Raw genomic sequence first — 20,031 nt, 5'->3', positions numbered from 1 at the left:
ACCACACAGCTGCTCACTCACTCTCCCCCTCCTCCCTGGTGGGATGGGAGAGAGAATTGGAAGAGTAAAAGTGAGAAAACACGTGGGTTGAGATAAAAACAGTTTAATAATTGAAAGAGAATAAAATAATAATAATAATATACAAAGCAAGTGATGCATGATGCAATTGCTCACCACCTGCCGACCGATGCCCAGCCAGTCCCCGAGCAGCGGCCCCCCTGGCCAGCTTTCCCCCAGTTTATGTGCTGAGCGTGACGTCACATGGTATGGAATGTCCCTTTGGCCAGTTTGGGTCAGCTGTCCTGGCTGTGCCCCCTCCCAGCTTCTTGTGCACCTCCAGCCTTCTCAGTCGGTAGAGCATGGGAAGCTGAAAAGTCCTTGACTAGTGTAAACACTACCTAGCAACAACTAAAACATCGGTGTGTTATCAACATTGTTCTCATCCTAAATCCAAAACACAGCACCCTACCAGCTACTAGGAAGGAAATTAACTCTATCCCTGCCAAAACCAGGACGGTAGATTAAGATGGCGGGAGATGAAAGAGGTCTGTTACCAACCATCTTATGATGAAATTGAAAAAACCCAACAAATTAGGAGGACAGAAGTTACGTGAAAAGCTTTCCACCAGGTCAGGACATAACTATTCCTCATGGTATCATGTTAAATCCCACCAGAGCCTGGACTACACCTCTGTCTACAGGAAACAAGGATAGTGAATCTGAATATGGATGAACACATAAGATTTTGAAGTATTCTATTTTTAAAGTTATGTTAAGAATAAGTAGCACTTTTGACACTACAAATGTCAAGTCAGAGTATTCAGAACAATAGAATCATGGAAGTTGGAGGGGACCAACATCTAGTCCACCTGTGGCATCTAGTCCAACTCCTGCACAAAGCAGGATCCTCTACAATAACCATAGTAATAGTTAGCAAATAGTTTTAATTTAGGAAATTCCATGCAGGTGTTTTCCTTGTTTCCTGTGGCCTACAGAAGCAGAATGTAACTCAAGTAACAAAAAAATTTGTCAGCCCTGTTAATCTTATAGTTTCTCTTTTTCTTCTCACTTTAATTGTACACATACCTAAGTCTCGTAGACACTTTTCCCATTCCTGAAATCAGGTAACTCGCATTGTGCTCAACAAATAAAATCTTAAAGATGAGTATGAGTAGGCTTGCATAGAAAGAGTGAATCAGAGTCAGTGAAATACTCCATCAAGAGAAAAAAAGGATGCCTTGAAGATCAGAGTTACTCAGAGGAAGAAAGTAATTGTCCACAGCGGAAAAAAAAAGTGAAATGTGAATAATAATCAAACTCCCATGTTGAGATATCTGCTACTGAATGCAGTAGGCTTTAGTTTTGCAGAGTTTGAGCAAGGCTTACAGGAGAATGTGAGGATATTGCTGCTTTACATTGTCTTTACACCTCCTATGACCCTAATCTAGAAGTTTAGGAGCGACACTTCTTCCTAGAAGTTGTTCATTGTTCATCCTGTCTCCAAATCACATGCTCATAACTCCCAGTCTTCTTTCTACTTTTGCTAATCTTACATGAATCTTTATACAAGTTCACAAATAGACCTGGCTTAGAGTGAACCAGAGAGGCAGCATTGATTTTCTTTGCACAGTAGTCATCCAGAGACTGGGGCTTATGATTTAGAAGACTGGAGAGGGGTCTCAGGTGACAGCTTAGAGGGTCAGGACATAATGTTAGTATATTAAGAGCATTATAAATTCAGAATATGGGAACAGCAGGACGTAAGAACATCAGCTAATGCCAGATGGTCTGCTTGGTAACCACAGCTTTTTCCTCCTTTACATACAGTACTCCACCTATTCCTCCTTCCCTTTTGACTGCCTTCAAGTCCAGTAGCACCATAGCAACTTCATTTTAAAGGGAGAAGAGACATTCCTTGTCTGGTAAATGAACTGTCAACAGTCCTGCATTGATAACAGGCACAAACAAGCAAACTGTCCTATTCTTCAGGGGAGCAACTCTATCTAGTCCCTCTTAGACTCACAGAACCTAACTGGTGGCTTACTTATACCTGCTTGTAATTACAAGTTCAAGACATTGCCCCCCTTTTTAGCCTGAGGCCACAAAGTACGGAGAGATGTGGGAGGAAATAGGGATTTTCCCTTGATGTAACTTGTGTCTGTTGCCTTTTACCCTTTTACTGCATCCTTCTGAGAAGAGTTTGGATGCAGCATCTCTATAACTCTCCCAGAAATCCACTGAGGACAACTACTAAATGAAGAAATACAATACTGAGGGGGCTGAATGTCAAAAAACAGCATGCTAGGTATGAAAACAAATATGGTACTGATAATATCTCTTCCTTCCTTTTTAGCCTTGCTCGGGGGGGAGGGGGTTAAGAACAGTTAGTAAATACCTCTACCTTACAAAGGTCAGTGTTTACCTGATAGCACAGAGATAAATGTTTCCTGCAGTACAGCCTATGCAGACACATTTATGTCACTGCTGATGTTCAGAGGATCCGTAGCCTCCTGTGGTTAAAGCCACCCTGATGCAGACTGTCTGTCCTTACATGCACATCTATCTGCTGGCAGCTTTCAGTCTCCTTGAGTCTTTAGTATCACAGTCCACTACGAAACTGTAGATAAGTGAGCAAGTTCTCAGTTACCATAATCATATGCAGCCCTGTACAAATCATTCATGAGCTATTTATAAGTAATCAAAGTTGTATGCATTATTGAATAAAACAAAATCTTTGAAACTTTCCAGGAAAAAACCCAACAAACAAGTAGAAATTAGGATGTCCAGGGACCAGATTAAGTACTTAAACCTCTAAATCATCAACCCAGTCAGATAAATAGAGGGTAACAATTAATTCTTCATCTTGCTTTGTATCCGTGGTTTCTTCTTGCAGTAGAACTCAAGTATATACAAAGAATGCAAACCTCCCTCAAGCACATTGTAATGTTCACATTGTCTTTACAAACAACAGCTCTAACTTAAATCAATCTTTACACATGCAGACTCACGTAAAATTTTTTCCTGAAATATGGCAGTGTGCTTCCAAATAATCTGACTTGGAAAAACTAAACCAAATTAAGTAAGTTTTTGCTGCTTCAAAACCCTTTCCCATGAAAATCACTTTTAAACATTTTCACAGCACACGTGTCTAAACAAATCAGATTCCTATATCTAACATCATATTCTAGTTTGAAGAGCAACTTGTGACTTGCAAATAGCTTGTTACATATGGAACCTTAATACTGGTATATCTTAAAGTACTTTTTTCTAATATTCCACTGAGCCCATCAAATCAATTGTAAAGTATGAAATTTCAGAACACAGGCATGTAGCAGGTGAATTTTGTCAAGATAAAACTGCAGTATTTGCAGCCCATTTGATAAAACCAAGAAGTACTTCTGATTTGAAAATACCAATTAGAAAGGGACAAGAATTCAAAGTTATAGAGGGGATTTTTTTTTTTTGGTAACACAGACATACACAGACACACAAAACAAACCCAAAGTAATTCAGTCTCATCCGGTTTAACCTCAACCACGAGACACCGCTGTCTGTTTTCTTTCTCAAAAGACTCACGTCACCATGCACTGAAAAAAAGGGAACTTCCACAGTTTGTGGTGAGGATACATGATAAACAGCTCTGTTCACACCAACTAGCAGGGTTGGCTGTGTCAATAAAAGGAGGTAGCAGAGTCAGTGAACTGACATTTGGTGCTTGGAGGATTATCGCTGCAAAAGTCACTTCACATTAAAGTTAAGTAAAATGCCAGGATTTTTTTTTCCCCACAACAACATGACTGAATTAAATGGAAAAGAAGACTGCAAGCTTGCAGAAGGCAAAATCCATAGAAAGAAGCAAAAGGCTTTGTAAGTATATACAACTTACTATAAACTCTAATGTATTAGAAGTGAAAATAACACTAGAATCTTGGAGCTTAAGAATTAGCACCATGTTTCTCGCTAAATGACTGCAAAGCCTGCTCAAAGCCCAGGACTACAGCATCATTAAAAGTGTCTTGAGCTGATGCATACCAATGAATTGATTCCCTTAAGTAATCAGGAGTAGATTTTGGATACACTAGGAGCATCTTAGTCTTCTGAAAAGTTACTTGGATATGTAACTTCCCAGACTTCAGTCATAGGATGGAGCTATCAGCCTCTGTTTAAACGAATTGAAATGCAACTGCAATTTTAATGGATTACAAAAATGTCTGTTCATTGGTTTCAGTGGTGCAGATCTCAAAAATTATTTGAAGTGCATGGTACCACATATCGAATCTGGGATCAAGACCTCTAACTCCAGAAATGTCTTGTAAGTACTGAGACACACTAAGTTATAACAAAATATAAGTATAGCTAGATTACTATACAGTAGACTATTTTATTAATTTCTAAACTACTTCTAGAACAAATATTGTAATAATGCCTAAAATTTCCAAAATACAAGAGGTGAACATTACGAAGCAGAAACTATTCATGGAGTTAGGAGTCGTTTCTTAGTGATGTCTATACGTTTGCAAACAGTGAGGGAGAAGACACCTCAGTTAATCTATTTTCTTCAGAGGGACATTGTATCCATTGTCTAAAGATTTACAAGAAATTATGCTTCACAGTTAAGTGAAGAGCAGGGGTATTACCATTCTTATTTCAGGAATATAGAAACAGAAGTACAGATACAAAATTATTTGGTCATGGTTACAGTAAAAGCTCATGTGTCTGGGAACAGAATTCAGGATAACATCATAGTTCCTTGTTTTTCCATCTCTGATTATTTTTCTCAATGTGGGCTTGCCTCCAGTGTCTCAGATTATGAGAAAGCCATAAGTTTAATAAATACCTGGTACATATTCCTAGAATAGAATAATAAATCATAAAATTTGTCTTCTTTAAACATGCAGATAAAACCACATGGTTTCTTGCCTAAAGTCTTCTCTTTTTCTTGTCATCTTAGGCTTTCTGCAGAGGAAGTAATACAGTGGTCCCAGTCTTTGGAAAAGCTCTTGGCCAGCCAAAGTAAGTCTATTACTTTAGTATGACTTTGCTCTTATTCTGAGGACAAAATTTTATCTAATCTCGCCAAATACGCAAAGCTGTAGCATTCTACAAACACTACCAGAGAATGGCCAGTTGCATTTCAGTTATTTACAGCTTCAGTGTAACATGGCTACTGTATTCAGCTTTGCTTCCAAGTTTTTTTTTTTTCCTTCCATTTCCTACTCCCAGTATAGCAAATAAACCCCAAATAGCTCAATTCAGTGCTTTTTGATCTGTCTTCTGTCCTTGCATAACACATCAGTTTAATTTGGAATTTTCTCTCCACTTGTACCCTAAGACAATCCATTTAGGGAGGACTAGAATCTACTGATGTATTTTGGTACCCAGGGTCTAGATCTAAAACACTGAACACGATTAGGAAGACTCCCAACACCCTTAATATTAGAGTATCTGTAGTATGTTGAAGAAGGGAAGAACAGTGTATTTTGGCAAGATTTTATAACAGAGATTTCAATACAACTCCTGCTATTTATTTTATCGTCCCTGGTCACAAATCTCCTGCTATAAATGATGATGTATTTGTGTTGGCTTTAGGTGGTCAAGGTGTCTTTCGGGAGTTTCTGAAGTCAGAGTTCAGCGAGGAAAACATCGAATTCTGGTTGGCTTGTGAGGATTACAAGAAAACCAAGTCTGATCACTTACATGGCAAAGCAGAGAGGATTTATGAGGAGTTTGTTCAATCAGATGCTATTAAACAGGTATGTACAAAGATAATCTGTCTAGTGTTACAGTACAAGGATTCTGGAAAATCAGAAGATAGAAGTGTAGCTTCACTGAGATGCTCATACATTCATTCAGTTATATAGGGAGAAGACACAGCCGCATGTTTTATGAGTGTACTTGCATCATTACTGTCTTCAGCCGTGAGATTATCAGATCTCACAAGTAGAGTCACACGATACAGGCCAGTACTTGGGAGTACCACTAGCAGAAGCTCAGCAGAGGCACCAGTGGCTCAGCACATGATGCTGTTCTGAGTCAGCCCAGTTTGAATTACTGCTGGTGTTTGGAGTCAGATACTTAGAGAGCTTTGCTAGTAGGAGAGCCGTGGATTATTTCTTGTGTTAAAACATGTGGACATTCTGGAGAATTAGAAGTCATGTATGTTGATCATATTTCAAACTGGAGACTCATTCTACACAAGATTTCTCCTATTGTTTTAACTGGAAGTTGTTCCTCTACTTACTCCATTGTTGAGTTGTATTACTTCAGACTCCATAAGAAACTGCATTTCTATAGTGAGTAGCATTTTTTGTGCATGACTGGGATATAAGCATTGAAATTCCCTCATTTTGCAGTTCTGATATTGAACTATCACACTGAGTTCTAAGGTTACAAATTTGTTTATTGACAAAACAAAGTGATAGATATAGAGAGTACATTAAGATGTCAATGGCATTTGTTTTTCATTTTCCAGATCAATATTGACTATCAGATGAGGGAAGCAACAGCCAAAAGGGCTCAAGACCCAACTCACACAAGTTTTGATGAAGCCCAGAAAACCGTATACATCCTCATGGAAAGGGATTCATATCCCAGATTTTTGAAATCCAAAGCCTACCTGAACCTTTTGAACCAGCTGCAAACCAACACTTCAAAATGAAGTGTTTGAGGCAGTGAAGAGCCAAGTAGACTCTGTGCCAAATATCTTGTGGAGAGATCCTTCAGGGTGGCTGGATCTCAGTAAGGAGAACCCACGCCTTGGGAGGAGGGGTATGAGGCAGATGCAAACAGCTCCACAGCCAAGAGGACGCAGGATAAAAGCTGGCAAGGCTGTTACAAGACTGAAAGCAGCACAGGGAGAAAATCCTCTCCTCCCATACGCCATGGAGTCAAGACAGGATATGGATATTATTTATTGTTTGAACTACACTGTGAATGTTGTACCAAGTCTTAGATTCCAAAGAACTGCTGATTATTAGGAAATGCAAGACTAGCAAGCTGAGCGTTGGGAAAAGATTATCAAATTCAGAAGAAAAATAAGGATGACAGACAATTTTATGCATAACAAGAAAGTGTCCAGACAAGACTGTTTAATGGCTTTTTTTAATCTGTGAAGTCTTAATATGTGTGACTGCAGCTCCATGATGCTATTGTGCTATGTAAATATATTATAAATTGACATGTCTTAAAATTGATATATTTTAAATTATATGAGAATTACATAAGCTGTACTTTTACTAAGTTTGTATTCAACAGGCAGGTATGTAGCATCTTTTCTGTTTAATTTATTGCAAAATAATAAGCAGCTCTTCAATCAAATCTACTTAAAAATAAAGTTGTATGGTCATTTTACATCTTATTTTAAGTGATCTTTCTATCATAATTACTGAAGTATTGAAATACATGGTTCCCTTCTGTCCCACTATGCCACTACTTCACATTTCCTTATCCAAATATTATTTTTCCCCACACCACCTTTTCTCTTTTTTCACCCATTTTACACAACAATAATCTTATAGTTATCTGGAATAGGTGATCCTGACCTACATAGACACATCCTCACAACCCCCAAAAAGTAAACAAAACAGGAAAAAAAAAAAAAAAAAAGAGAAGCAGGTCTAAATTTCCTTCCTTTTTTTCATACTCTTCTAGCTACCAGCACCTGAGTCAAATCTCAAATATAGAAACCATTTAATCACTGACCCCACAGTTCAATCTGCTTCGATACTGATCATGTGTTGAGCACAGCAGATCACCCACACTTGCTTACATAGAGAGGCAGTAACTGGGGAGACTCACTAGCAGTCACATTCCTTGTGATATTAGTACTACTCAAACTAATCTTGGCAAGATCCAGACTCTAATTTATAATACCAGTACTAGCAAAGTTCATTTAATTTCACTGCAAATGTTGCACTAAATTTACTCTGTAAAATATGTAGTGTTATGAGTAGCCTATATCACAGTGGGTAGTGATGAGAATTAAATTAAAAGAAGAAAAGTTGCAATTATGCTTGACCTATGTAACTATGAACACGGGCACTACCAAATCTGAAGTGTTTAAGATCTTGTGACATTAGAGTTCATAATGAAAATAAATCAAAGCATGCCCTGGTCTTGATGAGTTACCATCATGAGACACAGCTATCACACGGGTGGCAATATAAGACTTTATCTCACCCTTGCAGATTTTCCATTTTCCAAAATAACATGAGCTTAGTCAGGCACACTCCATTATTCCGTACCAAATGGAGAAGTTGTACACCCACAGACGTCACCTCATGGGGAGAGCAGACTGTGTTCATACTGCCACCCTTTGGAGACCTTGGGACCTCCAAGGGAGGACAAGATCTTCAGCGTTACAAGCAAAACTCTGCTGGAAGGAACATAGCTAAGTGGCACTTGCTGCCAACTTCCACCGTCACCTACTGTTGTAGCTGGAAGCCTCTGCAAATCACATCTTCCTACTTTCAAGGCCAGTAAATGCAGAACAAAAGAATCTGGTCTTGCAGTATTATTTTCTTTTCAGTAAATATGGATACCTGAGGGAACCTCCGATTGCAAAACCTGAATAACTCCTGAAACAATGTAAACCAGTCTCCAGTTGGCTCTCTTACATGATTTTCCAGGATCAGTAGGAATAAATCTAATTCCGCTGAAGTAAGAACAAACAACTATGCCTCCAACACAAGGGGCATCCTCGTGTTTGTTCTGACACAATTAACATGGACCAAATGTCACTGTTTGCACACCTTCAACCTCACAGAAGACAGAAGAGAACTATGAAACATCAGCTACCCTCTAAACAGACACTGACTTCAAGTAAAATTATTCTTTTGACTGTAAATCCCTTAAATTAGTATGGGCCCAGTCTTCATTTACTGCAGTTTCACAATTCTGCCATGATTTAACCAAACACCTGTATGAAATTTCTGACTAAAATCGTATTTCATAGTATGGCTAGTTAGGATTTTTTTTTTTTAATGGTTTGTTGCTACCAGAGAAGACTGTTCATTAGAAGCAATTTCATCTGCTGTTGGGGAGACTGTTGGGTGGGGTAATGAGTGGATATGTGTTTCCAACTCAACATAGGTCTCAGAGGCAGGTATAATGAAAAGGAGAAGGCAGACTCTGGAGTCGTGCCATGGTTTCGGGTCCCCCCCCAGCCACTGCTCACTTCAAGAGATGGTGAGTATCGCTGCCTGTGCCCACTGCCCTGTGACTTTGCATCAGGCAGAGCAAGTCTTTTCACTGAAGACTGAGTGCAACCACCACAGCTGCTCAGGTGTTCACAGACGCTGCCTGGCACCATGCACCCTGACCTCCTGCAAAGAGTCATTGGGTCTGCTCTAACAGGAAAGGGTGAGAAAGTGACACGATAACATGCTCATTAGAGCCCTCTAAAAATAAGCTAAACCTATCCATAGAAGAGACTAACACAGCTCTTGGGGAGCACACCAACGACTTGCTTTATGCAGAGTTAGTATAGACCAGAATATTTGAGGAGGGAAGATGAAGGGACTTTTCACTCTTTTCCACAAGCATCTCTCCCTGGTTCATGATTTGGTACAGTGTGAGAATGGAAAGTTTTTTTTTCAAAAAGAAATTATTCAGCTCCTTACATCCCAGCCTTGGTACATTTCTAAGTCTTTCACCTCATTTGCAGTAGGAACCTGAAAACAACTACAAAGGTCTATCACCCAGGTTAATTCCAGAGATATTCCAGCCCACTCCAGTGTTCCTGGCAACACGCCCACGTTTCAGCAAGCAATAAACAGCATAGCAGAAATTCAGAGCTATCTCTGGGATACTGTCATAAGCCTAATATTATATACCTGTTGCTATAGCAGGGCTATACAAAGCTGGTTGTTTAAACAAGGTCCAAGAGATCTGGAAGTATTTTATGGCAATTTATAGTACCATCGATATTAATCTACTTTATAAAAGGAAGAAGCTGTAAGTAGTAGTTCAATGGTACAACTGAAACAATTTTTACAGTATTTTTAGACACAACAGTATTTACATGCTTTAAAATAGTCCAGAGATAAGTATTTTTATTATTTCTTCAAAGTATTTTTTTTTCAAAATGCAGTGTATAATGCTTATTCTGCAGTGAATTCTTTTTTTTTTTTTTAAATACTGCCTAAATGGAGGTTCTTTGGACTCAGAAAAACAGCAGAACATACAGACCAACGGGATTAAGGACTCAGTATTTTCTGTGACCCTTGGTTCATTACAAGGTGCATGCACCATATCAAGTTCATTTGTGATTTCCTATTCACCTCCTCCTCCTCCCCCCACCCATGCACACAAATAGAATCAGTATTGCAGACTGGTTTCACAACTGAGGGTTGTGCCCTGCCCAGTATGGCAGACTCTTCCAAAACGGGACATGTTACACATCGAATACGGAAAGCGTGCCTCCCTGGAAACTTCCCATACTCAAAGGAGAAACTTGTGAACGCAAGCTCTATTTACTATCTTGTAAATAAATTAGTGGGCAATTGGGGGAAACTGTCCTTTTCAACATATGCTAGACTGAGTTAATTATCAGTTAGCTGCTAAAACTTTCTAGAACGATCAGGCTCCGACTGTCATCCAACACTTATTAAAATATTTAATATGCATGTCAAACAGCTTATTTGATTTTTTTTTAAACTACATTTTGCTTTCCCTTCTTGGAAAAAATATACCATAACAGAATGGAAATTGGCGGTTCCATTCATGGTCTCTAAGAAAAACGGTTGAACCAGATTGACCATCAGCTACAAATCAGTATAGGAAAACAGGATGCAGTACCTGGAGAAACTTTAATATTTGACAGTAGTGACTCAGGCTTTTCTTTTAGTGTTCTACCCTACCCCTGAAGGAAACATTTTCGTTGTTTGTCAATGTTTCAGTATTTAAAAAAAAAAAAAGTCATTGTACCATCTTCGGGTAGCACTTTTGAAGTCAATTAACTTCTCCCTGCTGCAGAGAGGAGTTTTCTTTATAAGAGGACTCAAGAGTCCAGCAGACCCTGAACGTGAATGTAGAAGACTACCTTTAACCTCTCCAATGTGGAAAACCTTCTCTAAATGTATTCCCTGAAATAGATATTTTTAATATTATCCCAAATAGAACTAAAAATATGGTATAACATAGTATCGTTCTCTCCCATACATTGAAAAGGCCGTCCATGAAAGCCTGTTAGCAGAGACATCCTATCATTATGCACAGTGAAGCAGGAAGGAAATTAAAGCTGAAATGGTGATGAATAGTACAAATTCATCACCTTAGACCCCTAAGTGCCATGCGTCCCTGCCTACACTCTGAAGTAACAGGCTTTCCAGATGTCATCTCCTTTATGGTTGTGAAATGAGTTTGAAAAGCAAAAATAGATGACAATAGGTGGAAAAATCAGATGTTCTCATCTTCCATTCAGAGACGTGGGTTGATTGTATCAGAGAGCGTAATCTCTATAAATGAACCTTTTTGAAATTAAGTTTTTAGTCATTAAACATGGGCAGAAGTTGCAAAACAAGTTCTTGCTTAATATTCATTTGATGATTTAAATTTGTCTTGGATGCTCAGAAACAAAGTCAGAGAGGAGTTAAGGTTATCCCCTGGTTTTGTTTGGATAAATACAGCCTTAAAGGTTTTAGTCACAAAAAGGAGATTTACATCAACCAAGAACTGATGTGCTTATTTTGGAAATAAACTCATTCCCCCTCATTTCTCAGAACAGCCCCAGAAAGTACTCTCTTGAAAGACCCCAAAGATGATCAATATTTAAATTCTACTGAGCACTTCCCTTCAATTTCTTCAAACAGCTTAAGTACCACAGAACCTTAAAGCACCATCTTTTTAAACTAGTTCAGTGACCAGCTTTCACGTGGTCCCTTTCACTAGTAAGATTAAAAATGGCTTGAGTAAAAAATGAAATGCAGAAATGTAAACCTTTCAGGATCACTCTAGACTTGTGTGCAGAGAGAAACAGAGCAGATTAGCAATGCTTCTCTTCAAAGTTTGTTACACAGCCAAAGTACTAAAGTGACAGTACAACTGCCTACAAACTTGACATCACTTGAATCACATGGGGGTTTGGTTTTTTTTTCAAGTTACTGTGGTCGGAGGGCTTCTGCTATTAGAGAACAACCTTTAAAAATAAAACAAAATAAACACTTTTTGCATAATAGTAATAACTTAGTAACCCATGAATTTCATACCACTTATGGAAAAAGTCTGTACTATATTTACTGTAGTAAATGGTTTGTCAACCATGAAGGTCAAGAAGCCAGCTTTAGAAAAGGGACTTGCTATTGAACAGAATTTGACCAGACATAAGTTTAAGCAAGACAACATACTTGTTCATGCCAGTCTGAGCAAATAGTGAACACACTCAGGATGTTCAAACAAAGCCCAAAGTCCAGCCAGGAACTCTTCATGTGCTGGAAAAAACATCTGGAGGATAGGGGACCCAGGACTAACATGGTCAAATATTCTGACCAACTTGGACCAAACCGTAATCAATAACTTTACACTAAACAAACAACTGCAAGATGGACAACTGGCATCTTCAAAATGAGTACACTTGCAGGAAGTGTGGCAGTAAACAAGGCTACTTACTTACACTTTTGTGCAAGTGTGTATGCAGTGTCTGACAGAGAGCTAAGGGCACACAGTGCTTTGTACCAAAACCACAGTACCCACCTCTCTGAAGCCTGATTGAATGGGAGGCTTGAAAGTTCATGTAAAAACTAGTCCAAGCTTCCTGCCACGATTTCCTTTTCTACTTCGACGGTTGCAGAATATCAGGCTCACACAATGATATCATGGCTTTTAGGAAGAAAAAGAGAAGAGAAAGGTCATAATGTACATCTGAGGTAAGGTTTTCAGAAGTGCTATCTAGACTTCAGTCTGTTTTTACTCAGCAGATGATTGTTAACAGAGTTTGCAGAGACTGGTCGCAATGTAAGATTTGTCCAACCTTATCGGTAAAACCTGAAGCCGTGAATATAGAAACTATTCAAATTCTTGCAGTTAGTGACTACTAGCAGGCCATGTTTACTTCTACCCAGAAACAGAAATCCCTTCATCATCTGAATAGCTGCAGACAGCTTCTTGGTTGTTGTGGCCTAGAGTAAGGAGCTGAACCTGTGAACGCTGTTCCTTGTTGCCCTGCGAGCAGACCTTTGCGGCACACTGGACCTAACTTTTCTTGAGGCTATTTTCAATTATATAGCAAGGAAGTTCCCAACAGAGCCTGATCAAAGCCACCAAGTAAGATGCAGCCAGAGGAACAGGACTGTCCTCTGGAAATCTCAATGGCGGTATTAAGTGAAAAGCAAGAACGTTGATCCGTTATTTCTGTACTATGCCCACTCAAACAGCAATGAGCATGAGTAGCACCTAGATCAGAGTATCCACTTTGTGCTCTCCTCAACGTTAACAAAGGCCTCTTAATATTTTAATGGTTTTCCTGTGCTTGGCCCTAGATGTCTAGGCTCATCCTCAGTGCTCTTATTTACATGCCCTTGTAAGACACTGCCTCAGGAATGTGAGCACAAGGCAAGCCCCAGCAAGCAGTGTTCCTACATTCATGAATGCCAGTGTGTGGGTGTACTGCAGGAGAAAGGGTAGCAATGTGCAAGCAAGGGAGTATGTGGGTAGATGGAAAGAATGGGTACAGCACAGAGAATGAGAGAGACAGTACTTCCATGTTCACTAGTGTGAAACAGATGTAGGTGGGTGAGATGTTTATTAAGCAGAATAGCATTAAAATAGAAACACAAATAGGAAAGAATGAATATAGGGGCAAGAAAAAAAAAAGAGAAGGTATGAGAATTAACAAAGATGCTACTAGGTAAGTGAACACAAGAAAACAGAAAAGGAAATACAAGACTATGAGCAAGAACTCATCTGGGAGCATTATCCTCACTGATAAGAAAAAATTGTTGCAATCAAGATGGTCAACATATATTGTCTAAACTAGCTGGCAATTGATAGTTAATCGCTAGAAAAAGAACACGCCAGAACAACTGACAAATTCAGCAGCTTTGATATGATATAGCCATTTTCTCTGTTTTGATACTTTGGCTTTTCAATTTTCCTTATCATTTGCTTTCTGAAAAGCATGTCCAGCTCAACTGCTGAATGAACCAAGCAATAACTGATTCCTAGATAGCACATGCCCTCATGATAGTAAAGTTGTTCTGCACCCATACACGTGGCAACATAAGGAATTCAAAGGAACAAGGCCATACCAGAAGCCATGTTAACCAGCCTGTTCAATGTATGCCTCAGTTACCTACTCATCTGTGTCTCACCTATCTGGGCAAGGAGTCTTTTTCAGGCTAGATGAGACCATTCATTACAATGAAACTGCAGAGAGTTTCCCCAGTCTGCACCCACATGCACCCTCATGAGACCACAGTTTGAACTGATGCACACAGAAGTTATACCTTCTTCAGGGTGATACCAGATGACATCTAGTGGAATATCTATGTAATAAGAGGAAGGGTATGACTTAGGTTCAATCATGTAATTTTTCAGTGAAGCGGCGTACCTGGTTAATGACTAAGACCTTCCACTCCTATGTGCTTTCAATATTCTGGCAAGGGAAGTAGAAACATAACATTCGAAACATAACATTCTGGGTATCAAGCTATGAAAGAATGGTAGTGGAAAGCAGCTGACTCGGAGAAACAAGTTGTAAAGTCATATTTGCAACAAGTTTAATGAAATAGCAACAAGCTTGAATGGTAGCAGTACTGCTGAGGGTAAGAAGATAGAGTCCTCGCAGTGGCTGGGAGGCACAGTGATGTCAGGCAGGAACGTATCCTTAGCCCTTCAGGGTCCCCCAGTCTTTGAGGGCTTACCAGCCAGCCAGATTCTCTGGTTTTACAGTTTCCCTGCACTGATCCAAGGACAGATTTGCCAGCAAGTCAACCACCCAATGCTAAGGCACTCGGGCAATCCTACGTGCCTGCAGATATCCATTAAATTTCAAATGGTGCTTTACAGCTTGGTCAAGGATACAACAAAACTGCAGACAGGAAATAGGTAACAAATCCTGCACCTAAATATCCTCCCACTGTACAAGTCAAGCTGAAGAAAGTAATTCTCCAAACCTCCTCTTAATAGTAAAAACAAGCTTATGGAAAAAAACCCCACAAAACAAGTTCATTTCAATTTTAAGCAATATTACAGTATTTTTTTAATGTCTGTAATATGTAAAAGAAAATATTTAAACACAAAGTCACTGGTTACTGATACTCAGTCACTGCACAATTTAAATTTACAAAGATATGATCACATATATGGTGTCCTGATAATGAACATCACTTGATGATAGAAAAAAGCCCTAAATAGTCCATTATCATTCATTTTAATACTGAGATTTTAGATGACCTACCCTTTAATGCCAATAAAACTTATTGCAAAAATAAGATATATTTAAGCTTTTTCAGAAGAACTTGCATATGTATACACACAAGGTTTTTACAAAATATATGTAAATCAAATAGTTAAATACAGTTCAAATCACTAGTGGTGGCTATCAACTTATTGGGATTTTCATTATGTAACTTTTCCAGAGTCATATTTATTCATATGGTGTGGTTTTTTTTTTTTAATTTAAGTAGTTCTGCAAGTAAGAGTCTTTATGGCCATTTTTAGCTTGTCAAGTTCAGGCCAAAGTTACTTCCCTCAGATGCTTTTAGTATATAACTGCTTGTATGTGCAGGCATTAGCAGCATTATTTTTGAGGAGGCATGTGAAAAAGTTGGATCATCTCACTATTGCGATTACTTGAATAATCAACTCAAGTTACATTCCATAGATATTTGCCCCTGCCCATTCCTATTATAGAAATGGAACAAAATGCTCCAAAAACCTGTATGAAGAATACAAAATAAAATTTAATGAAAAAGCAGCCATAGAAAATAGATCACATTGTGATATTTGTCCCTCCATTTCCGTAAGCACAGGCCAGGTCCCATGGTGGGTTCCTTACAGGCAGGCTCTCATGCTGCCCTGCTCAGACACCAGGTTCTGCTGTGGGTGTGCACACCACACACGTTTCCTCCCTAGCAGAATCATTACTGTTGGAAAACGGATGTATGTCCTTCTACACTAGGCCTGTATACCAGTAGGGTGAGCTGCAATAAAATAAATGAGTGTACTATATTATTGTAGGCTCAAACGTCAATTTAAGTTCAAATACTACACAGTTCATGCTTTACCTAGGAGGCATTGTGAGACAAAAAGAAAGATGTCAAACCAGAGAGATAAGATTGAAAGAAACATTGCACACTGCACACAGCTGAGCTGTCAGGTGGAGCAGGGAGAAGGCCAACCTTTCCCTCCTGACACAGTCAGTCTGTGCCTTGTAGACACTGGCAAATCCCCAGAGATCACAACTCACAACTACCCCCAGAAAGGACAAAGCCCTCTAGAAAGACTTCGCCCCCCCTGCCCCGTGACTAATTTACAACAACTAGTTGAGGTAGCACTTACTCCCAAAGCCCCAGTATCACTACAAACAAATCTAGTCTACCACTGGCATGAACAGAGCAGCTTCAGTGCTATTGTACTGCACGGATGCTTTGAAACACTTAGCTAGAGAAGAATAAGTGAAATGTAAATAACTTGAGTCTCAATTTAAAATGAAGCCATAACCTGGGTGACAGCTATGAGAAAAGTGACAGAGGACCTCATACAAATTTAAAGAAAGTTCTGCTCTAACATCTCACTCAGATGGTGTACAATACCAAGTTGACCAGTTAGAAGCACATAAAAGCCTCACACTAATGGGTCAGAGCAGAAACTAAAGGCTCTCCCACAGCAATCCAAAGTACTTGCTTCATAATTCTGCTTGTAAGAGCATGAAACTTGGTTTTAGTGCAAGGGTACTTTTGCCTTTCTTCTCATTTCAACATGGACTTTAGATTTTATATAAAGAACTTTGATAAAGAGATGGAAAATATTAGTCACAAAACTTGGACAATACATCACGATTTCAATGAAGTAAAACACAGCTTCATTTCATTACAGCTGATCAGTAGAGATGCAAGATAATTTCAGAGCAAACAGCCTCTGTCACTGGTGCATCTGAACTTTTTCTCATAGAAATCACAGCCACTGTTTGCCTGTGGTATGTATAAGAAAGGAGTCCGGCACTAATACAAGCAGCATAGACACAGCCAAAGTGTAATAATAGCTTCTACACTAAAAGAAAATAATGAAGCAAAAACATAGGTCAAGGAATTTGGAAAATTATCCCTATAAATACAAATACTAAATGAAACTTCTTAACCAAGGGAAACTATCCAAGAAGAGTTTCTGTAAGTATGAGGTTTTGTACTTCGAAATAGTAACAGAAAAGTATAGCATAGGCAGGGAAACACCTCTTTCTCTTGGCATGTAAAGTTATCTCAAAATAGCAGAGGCATGCATTTTAGAAATGTTTCTGATGTATAAACAACTTTATCCCTATTTATATATGAATATTTTGTGTAATACTCTTAGTACAAACTAAGCTGAGTGACATTACAGAAGGCAATTAATTAGAACTTTTATATAGCTGTTTCTCTCTGAAGGCTCTGCTGAAACCTATGTTGTGTACCAAAACCTGTGACATTAGGTAGTTTACAGATTCACTGGCACAGCATAAGGGTGCTGGAAAATCAAAATGTATGTTGTAGTTTGAAAAATGAAGAGATCTTATTCTTTGATCTACCAAAGCAGTTTTCCTGATATTTTTCCAATATAAAATATAACAACAGTTAAACAGTCATTTCCAGATCAGTACTGCTTATATCTTTTACAGACGTGAATAACTTCAGGACTTAGATTCATTTATTATCAGACAGGCAATTCCTTCTCTGAAAGTGTTGTAATCAAAAAGAAAGTCACATGGTTACAAGACCTGCAGGAAGCGCAGATCCTACACGCTAAAGAACTTGTGGCCTTGATGCAACAAAACCTTACAATGAGCAAACAAAAAGGATACTACATGTTATTTATATCTATCAGGAGAAAACAGCTCCCATGACCCAAATCTAGTTAGCTGAACACTGCAAAGCTGTATTAAGTAGTTAAGATGTAGATGGGCACTAATGTAGGAAAGTCACAGGCTGCACTTGAAGATTAGCCAATTCAAAACTGACACAAATTGCTCAAGGGCATGTTGTAGCTTTGTGTACTATTCCTGTCTTATTTTAGAACCAAGACTATTGCCAGCAGAAACAAGCACCATTAGACTACTGAAGCATCGACTATGCTTCAGTGGAAAGAAGACATTCCAAAGAAGCACTGAAAAAGATAAAATCAGCATGCTCTGTTCCTCGGTCTATTAGGAAATGTTTCTAATATAAAACATAAAAAGAAGAGAGAACCACAAAGCCCTGGATGTATGCTTGGCAAATGTGTGTACTCCACAAGCCCTGGGAAACACTATTTGCTTAAAGCCTCTAACTCAAATCAAAATGGTTCCTCAGAACAGTAACATTTCCTTATACAAATGTGACTTCATGCAGCAACCACCTGAAGAAAAAAAATTACTGGTTGACACTTTGAATTTAGATGGAAGTAGCTGAACTAGATTACTTAATATTGCTTCATCTAATATTTCTTGAGCATTTCTGTATATTAGGCAACCTACATAAGCTTCTTCAGGTTTCAAAAAAGCCAAAGGCTGTATTTTGTTTATATTTCAGTGAATAGAAGACTAACAATTGCAACATGAAAACACCCAAAATAGAGGGCATTGGGTTAAGTAGTCTAAAATAAGGTGATAAGCAATAACCATATACCAGAATTTAAATGCATAACTTTATCTTAAATATGGAATATTGTGTAGTTTTAAAAGATTGCTTTTAGGCAGAGGGTGAGATGAGTAAATACTAGTGAAATGAATAGGCAAGTGTAGAGGAAGTCATACAGAAACCAAGCAGAGAGCACAGTTCAGAGAATTCCACAAAAGTAGGAAATGCGCAATGGCCACTGGCAATCCTACAGGGCTGTGGGGAGCCTCAGCAGCAAGAGTTGCAGTATAGCAGTCGGGCAGAGTTATGAAGTTTCAATATCCTGTAGGAAATCTGCCGGGTAAGACTCTTGTATAATACAAAATGGGATATAGATGTCAGGGAAACAAGGAAAATAAGACTCAAATTAAATGCAATCATTCCACAGGTTCAGAAGGCTGGGAGATACAGCCTTGTTCTGTGTTTTATTCTTTGTTTCAGTTTGAAGAAAAAAATCTGTTGTAGGAGTAATATGTGCCAGTCAAACCCAAACCTGAAAAAAAACTGTGAGTTTAAATAAATAATGTATAAGGCTATTATTTTTATTTCAGGCGGGTATATACAAACTTACCCACTGTTCCATGTAAACTTTGCAAAGAATTTGGCATCTCTTGAAAGTCAAAGGAGAAGTAGTAAACATACTGCAGGTCACAAGTTTTTTTTTTTGTTTTGTTTTTCAGACAAACATATTCTTGACTGCCTTATTCCTAAAAAAAAATTACACCCTTTCTTACGGATATCACCTCTATAAAAAAGCAAGTTTAATACCAATTTTTATTGACTTTGAGATGTTTGCTGGACAAGTATCAATGTTAACCTCAGACACTTAACAAGTTACTCAGCATGGTACAGTTTACATTGAGCTCTGATCCCTGATCCAGGTCACCCTGAACTTTGAGGGAAAAGATTCCTGGTTTCCTTTTGCCTTGGGTCAGGCTCAAACTTGTAATCTCTTTTCACAATTGGAGAAGCAAAGAGGGAGAATTATTAACACTTCTATTTTTCCCTAAGAGATATCCATTGGACTGCTTGATTTTTATTTTTTTTAAGTTTTTGCATGTTACAGAAATATATTTTGGTCTAATGGTTCAGCCATGACTCATAGATAAACATTAGATGCATAAAATAAGAATACTGCTAGAACTGGTAGCACTGCTATATGGAGACTGAATTATAAGTGGAATTTAAGATAGCCAGAACTGAGCACAGCAGGTTTAAAACTTACCTATTTTCTCTGTTTAGGAGA

General features: G+C 38.5%; 1 protein-coding gene across 1 annotated transcript; it reads left to right on the top strand.

The window, feature by feature from the left end:
- The first annotated feature begins 3,763 nt into the window (after window positions 1-3,763).
- On the top strand, window positions 3,764-6,658 carry RGS1 (regulator of G-protein signaling 1). Its single transcript, XM_009320595.1, has 5 exons — window positions 3,764-3,867; window positions 4,229-4,312; window positions 4,952-5,013; window positions 5,590-5,753; window positions 6,473-6,658. The coding sequence occupies exons 1-5, from the start codon at window positions 3,764-3,766 to the stop codon at window positions 6,656-6,658; spliced, it is 600 nt and encodes a 199-aa protein (XP_009318870.1).
- Window positions 6,659-20,031: the final 13,373 nt, after the last annotated feature.

The sequence above is a fragment of the Pygoscelis adeliae genome, unplaced genomic scaffold (genome assembly GCF_000699105.1).
Source record: "Pygoscelis adeliae isolate BGI_AS28 unplaced genomic scaffold, ASM69910v1 Scaffold402, whole genome shotgun sequence".
Taxonomy (NCBI): Eukaryota; Metazoa; Chordata; class Aves; order Sphenisciformes; family Spheniscidae; genus Pygoscelis; species Pygoscelis adeliae.
Note: the sequence above shows the minus strand (reverse complement) of the source record. Positions and strands in the feature narration are given on the sequence as shown.